The sequence below is a fragment of the Mandrillus leucophaeus genome, unplaced genomic scaffold, assembly GCF_000951045.1.
Source record: "Mandrillus leucophaeus isolate KB7577 unplaced genomic scaffold, Mleu.le_1.0 Scaffold237, whole genome shotgun sequence".
Lineage (NCBI taxonomy): Eukaryota > Metazoa > Chordata > Mammalia > Primates > Cercopithecidae > Mandrillus > Mandrillus leucophaeus.
Genome location: NW_012102443.1, coordinates 1,710,100 through 1,716,150, shown reverse-complemented (window position 1 = coordinate 1,716,150; position 6,051 = coordinate 1,710,100). Strand labels below are relative to the sequence as shown.

At 60.7% G+C, this 6,051-nt stretch overlaps 1 protein-coding gene across 1 annotated transcript in view; it reads left to right on the top strand.

Annotated features, from left to right (window-relative positions):
• Positions 1 to 1,634: 1,634 nt before the first annotated feature.
• Positions 1,635 to 6,051, top strand: part of MMP17 (matrix metallopeptidase 17 (membrane-inserted)) — a 14,504-nt gene continuing 10,087 nt past the window's right edge. The window contains exons 1-4 of the mRNA XM_011982223.1: positions 1,635 to 1,923; positions 2,212 to 2,341; positions 4,005 to 4,288; positions 5,079 to 5,255. Coding sequence (XP_011837613.1) covers positions 1,884 to 1,923; positions 2,212 to 2,341; positions 4,005 to 4,288; positions 5,079 to 5,255 — 631 coding nt within the window. The 5' untranslated portion in view covers positions 1,635 to 1,883. The remainder of the gene's footprint in view (positions 1,924 to 2,211; positions 2,342 to 4,004; positions 4,289 to 5,078; positions 5,256 to 6,051) is intronic.

Here is a 6,051-nt window from a genome sequence, read left to right as displayed (position 1 = left end):
AGGATGGTCTCGATCTCCTGACCTCGTGATCCGCCCGTCTCGGCCTCCCAAAGTGCTGGGATTACAGGCTTGAGCCACCGCGCCCGGCCTCACAAGCATTTTCTAAATGCCCACCAGAGAAAAAAAAAAAGACAGGTCTGCAGGCAGGGCAGAGCCCCCAGCACGTCACCCCTGGCTTGTACCTTTCTGGAGCCCGCCTCACCCGTGCTGTGGTTCCCTGGGCTGGCGAGTGTCCACAGGGCGGAGCTGGAGCTTCATGGCAACCTGCAAGTGGGCACAGGTGCCATTTGGTGGTTGAAGAAACTGAAGCTAGGGATGGAGGTAGCCCCCACAGATGGCATCCAGGCCCCCCATCCCCAGGTCCCCATGATGGCACCCAGGTCCCCACAGATGCCATCCAGGCCCCCCGTCCCTGGGGCCCCTCCAGGGTAGCAGAGGTGACTGGGGTATGGGACCAGGGCTTGATTTGTGCCCAGGTTAAAGGGCTGCCCCCATTCCTGCTCCTGCTCAGCTCCAGTGTGGGTAGCCTCCCACTCACCCCAGTAGGCCCTTCAGAGCAGAGCTGTCCCCTACGCCAGGTGCTGCTGTGAACGTTTTCCACATCCTGGCTCACATCCTCACCACCAGCCTGCCAAAGACTCTGAGGAAGGAGCCCAGAGGGGTGGACTGCCCTGCCCCAGGCACACAGCGGGGAGGTGGCCGAGTGGGATTTGAACCTGCACAGCCTGGCTAGAACCTGGCTTTTGTTTCTGAGACAGTCCCGCTCTGTTGCAGTCACAGCCTCCAACTCCTGGGCTCAAGCGATCCTCCCGCCTCAGCCTCCCAAAGTGCTGGGATCTCAGGCATGAGCCACAGTGCCGGCCAAACCTGGGCTCTTATCTCCCCCATGAATGTACAGCATGGCCCAATTCCTTAACCTGGTGTCTGAGCCACTGCCTTTTTCAGCTGGGGTCCCAGACCTTGGGTCCTAGACTGCTCTGTCACAAGTCAGCTAAGAGCCTGCGTTTGACACGGGCCACATTTAAGAGCCTTTTGAAGGTTCCCTAGCATTTTGCGGTCTCAGGAGGCATGGGGTGGGGCAGGGTTGCCATGAGTGGTTGCACAGGTTGTGCACTGCACAAGCTCACATCATCTAAGGTACATCAGGTTTGTTTATTTATTTATTTATTTTATTTTATTTTATTTTTTTTTTTTTGAGACGGAGTCTTGTCTGTGCTCCCAGGCTGGAGTGCAGTGGCGTGATCTCGGCTCACTGCAAGCTCCGCCTCCCGGGTTCACACCATTCTCCCACCTCAGCCTCCCGAGTAGCTGGGACTACAGGTGCCCGCCACCACCCGGCTACTTTTTTGTATTTTTAGTAGAGACGGGGTTTTATGGTGTTAGCCAGGATGGTCTCGATCTCCTGACCTCGTGATCCACCCGCCTCGGTCTCCCAGAGTGCTGGGATTACAGGCTTGAGCCACCGCGCCCGGCCGAGACGGGGTTTTATGGTGTTAGCCAGGATGGTCTCGATCTCCTGACCTCGTGATCCACCCGCCTCGGTCTCCCAGAGTGCTGGGATTACAGGCTTGAGCCACCGCGCCCGGCCAGGGACATCGGGTTTATTAAGACACTTTTCTGGCAGCTGCCCAGGGAAGAGGCAAGAAGTGCCTTGTGGGCAGATGGGGGTCTGGGGTGGTGATCAGGGCTGGGAGGGGCCTGCCCCAAAACAGTGGTAGCCCGTGGCAGGCTTCTCGTTGGGTAGGACCGGGCCCTCTATTGCACCCCCTCACCCTGCTCTCTGCCCTCAGGAGTGGCTGAGCAGGTTCGGTTACCTGCCCCCAGCTGACCCCACAACAGGGCAGCTGCAGACGCAAGAGGAGCTGTCTAAGGCCATCACAGCCATGCAGCAGTTTGGCGGTCTGGAAGCCACCGGCATCCTGGGTCAGTTCTCCAGGGGGCAGCGGGAGCGCTGTGGCCCCCGTCAGGTCTGCACCAGTTGGCCATGCCCCCTCTGATCAGACACAGCCCACCTTATGCTTGAATGAACCTGGGTCCTGGCCTGGGGTAGCTTGGGGCCTGGGGCTGGTCCCCCGAAGATGGCGTGGGAGGAGGGGGCAACTCAGAGGCTAGTGCCAGTGCCAGAGTCAGGGCTCCCGCCCTTGGGGGTGCTCGGGATCCTAGGGTGGGGAGCGAACTGGGCTAGGCTCTGAGCTCCATGCACCCCTGCAGACGAGGCCACCCTGGCCCTGATGAGAACCCCACGCTGCTCCCTGCCGGACCTCCCCGTCCTGACCCAGGCTCGCAGGAGACGCCAGGCTCCAGCCCCAACCAAGTGGAACAAGAGGAACCTGTCGTGGAGGTGGGTGCGTGGCCAGGGTGAGGAGCAGGGTCTCCATGGAGGTGGGTGCGTGGCCAGGGTGAGGAGTGGGGCCCCCGTGTCTCCGTGTCTGGGCCTGCTGTAAGTATCCACAAATGGGGAGACTTCGGACAGCAGCAGGAGCGCTCTCCCCGCTCTGGAGGCCAGGAGTCCATGCAAAGGAGTGGGCAGGATGGTGCCCTGGGGAGGTAGAGGGAACATCTGTCCAGGGCTCTGTCCAGCTGTGCAGCTGCTGGCAGCCCTCGGTGGAATTGCCAGCTCCGCCTCTACCCTGCCCTGTCTGTGCACTGCCTCCTCTCCCATGTCTCCAGGACGCTCCTTGGATTTAGGGCCCACCCTCATCCAGTGTGACCTCATGTCAGCGCCTCATGACATCCACAAAGACCCTGTTTCTCTTTTTTGTTTGTTTGTTTTTTGAGACAGAGTCTCACTTTGTCACCCAGGCTGAAGTGCAGTGGCACAATCACAGCTCACTGTACCCTGACCTCCTGGGCTCAAGCAATCCTCCTGCCTCAGCCTCCCGAGTAGCTGGGACTACAGATGCACATGACCACACCCAGCTAATTTTTTTCTTTTTTTTTTTTGACACGGTCTCGCTCTTTCACCCAGGCTGGAGGGCAGTGGTGCAGTCTTGGCTCACTACAACCTCTGCCTCCTGGGTTCAAGCAGTTCTCCTGCCTCAGCCTCCCAAGTAGGTGGGATTACAGGCACGAGTCAGCACGTCCGACTAATTTTTTGTATTTTTAGTAGAGACAGGGCCAGACATGGTGGCTCACGCCTGTAATCCTGGCACTTAGGGAGGCCAAGGCGGGCAGATCATATGAGGTCAAGAGTTCGAGACCAGCTTGGCCAACATGGTGAGACCCCATCTCTACTAAAAATACAAAAATTATCTGGGTGTGGTGATGTGCGCCTGTAATCCCAGCTGTTCGGGAGGCTGAGGCAGGAGAATCACTTGAACCTGCGAGGTGGAGGCTGCAGTGAGCCAAGATTGTGCCACTGTACTCCAGCCTGGAGACACAGTGAGACTCTGTCTCAAAAAAATAAAATAGTAAAGACAGGGTTTCACCATGTTGGCCAGGCTGGTCTCGAACTCTTGAGCTCAAGCAATCCGCTCACTCTGGCCTCCCAAAGTGCTGGGGTTACAAGTGTGAGCCACCACACCCAGCCAACCCTATTTCCAGGTCACAGTCTAAGGTTCCGGGTGGACATGAATTTGGCGAGACACCATGTGTCCCACATACCACCTGCTGACCCCGGGGTCAAAACTGGCTCAGAGGGGCCCTGGCTAGTGTGAGAGCTGGTGACCAGAGAGAGCCCCTTCGGCAGGCAGCACGGGGCTGGGGCAGACAGGACGCACCGCTGAGGGCCCTGGGGCTCAGGGCTCCACGTGGGAGCTGACGTTTGCCTGTGGCCGGGGGGTCTCATCGTGCCTAGGCTCTCATTTCCCTCCCTCCCTCATCCATCCTGGGTGAACCCCTGGGACCTCCGTGGGCGCGTCGGATGACTCCTGGCACGGGGAGAAACGCGGAAGATGGGGGAGACCCTCGCAGCGGCACCCCCGGCTGAGGAGGGGCGTTCAGGGAACCTCGGCCTGGGGCCCGTGGCCTGTTCTCCGTGACTCTGGGCTGACCCCTGCCTGCAGGGTCCGGACGTTCCCACGGGACTCGCCGCTCGGGCGGGACACGGTGCGGGCGCTCATGTACTACGCCCTCAAGGTCTGGAGTGACATTGCGCCCCTGAACTTCCACGAGGTGGCGGGCAGTGCCGCCGACATCCAGATCGACTTCTCCAAGGCCGACCACAACGATGGCTACCCCTTCGACGGCCCCGGCGGCACCGTGGCCCACGCCTTCTTCCCCGGCGACCACCACACTGCCGGGGACACCCACTTTGACGACGACGAGGCCTGGACCTTCCGCTCCTCGGGTGCGTCGGGGGCAGCCCTCGGGGCGGAGTCAGGAGCCCCAGCGGCCTGTGAGGCCAGGGAGCAGCCATGGGCCCCCCATCCCCAACCCCGCGGCTGAAAACACACACAGCTGCTGAGTACGGTTGGGCGTTTCCCACTAGGCCGACCTCACAGCATCTGTGCTCGCCCGGCTGACCTCGCTGGGTGCTGGCCTGTGGGGCGGGGACACCGCGGCTGAGCCGAGCTTGTCCTCATCGCGTTCTCAGCACCCGAGGGAGGGAGCAGGAGGAGGCCTGCGAGGCCTCTGTGGCCCCGGCTCTGTCACTCCCGCTAAGTCCTGTTGTCTGCAGAAGTCACGGCTCTGCAGAGGCCGTTCCTACCCCTGGACTGTGGCCTCGGGGACCATGCAGTCCTGGGAGCCCAGGCCCGTCGCGTGGGGCCAGGGGGTCTGTGCCCACAGCATCGAGCCTCAGGTCATCCGGCCGACACCAGGCTCCACGTAACCCAGGGCCCAGGCACAAGGTGTTATCTGTGTGGCCTTGTGCAGAAAAGTTTATCAGCCCCTCCGTGAATGCTGCAAAGACCCCAGGCCTGAGAAGCCCAGCAGGCCCCACAGAGCCCCCAGGGGAATTGCGTTAATTCCCAGTAACCCTGCAGAATCCATCTGGTGAAGCAGGCACCAGGGCATCCCCATGGGCACCCCAGCCCGGGCCCACCCTGACCCCATAGCATGGCGGGGGCCTGGTGGTCCCTCCCCAAAGGGACAGGGCCCTTCCTGCCCTTGGTTCACACGGCTCCCTGTGTCCCCAGATGCCCACGGGATGGACCTGTTTGCAGTGGCTGTCCACGAGTTTGGCCATGCCATTGGCTTGAGCCATGTGGCTGCCACACACTCCATCATGCGGCCATACTACCAGGGCCCAGTTGGCGACCCGCTGCGCTACGGGCTCCCCTATGAGGACAGGGTGCGCGTCTGGCAGCTGTACGGTGAGTGTCTCCCTGAAGCCAGACACAGGGCCCCTGGAAGAGGGGTCAGAAATCCCAGGCACCCCGAGCAGAGCCCCCCAGGAGGGTTTGCTGTCCCCGCCGTTCACTCCACGTGTGGTGCTGTGCCAGCTGGACGCTCCGGCCTGTCCACAGAGCCCATCCCTGATGTCCCCAGAGCCCCTGGGTCAGAATTCCACCTCTGTGCCCCAGACACTGATGGAGTTACGATAGGCGGGGTTGATGGTATCCCAGGCCTGTGCAAATCACATTTCAGGCCTTAAATCATCTGATTTTTGTGGCCATATAAGGTAGCACTACTGTCCCCACTTTACAGATGAGAAAACTGAGGCACCCAGAGGTATGTAGATTGCCTGGGAAACCCAAGAGTAGCCGAGTCAGGCCCCAGGGACCCCTCTGCTGGGTTCACATTAGGAAGTGAGGCAGAGCCCCTGTCCTGGGAGCTGGTGCCCCAGGGAGACAGCACACGTGCATCAGAGGCCAAGGCGGTCACCTCACTTATACCCAGCCCCAGCTCCCCCGACACCACCCACCACACCTTGCAGTAGTGCTGTCCCCGCCACCCGGACCCCTCCTGACCTCAGCATCGTCCTTGCCACTTCATATGCTCTGACATCCATGCGTCATTTCCATTGTAGTAAAATTCACATCCCATGCAATTTGCCTGTTTGGCCGGGCGCAGCGGCTCACACCTGTAATCCCAGCACTTGGGGAGTCCGAGGCGGGCGGATCACTTGAGGTCAGGAGTTTGAGACCAGCCTGACCAACATGGTGAAAC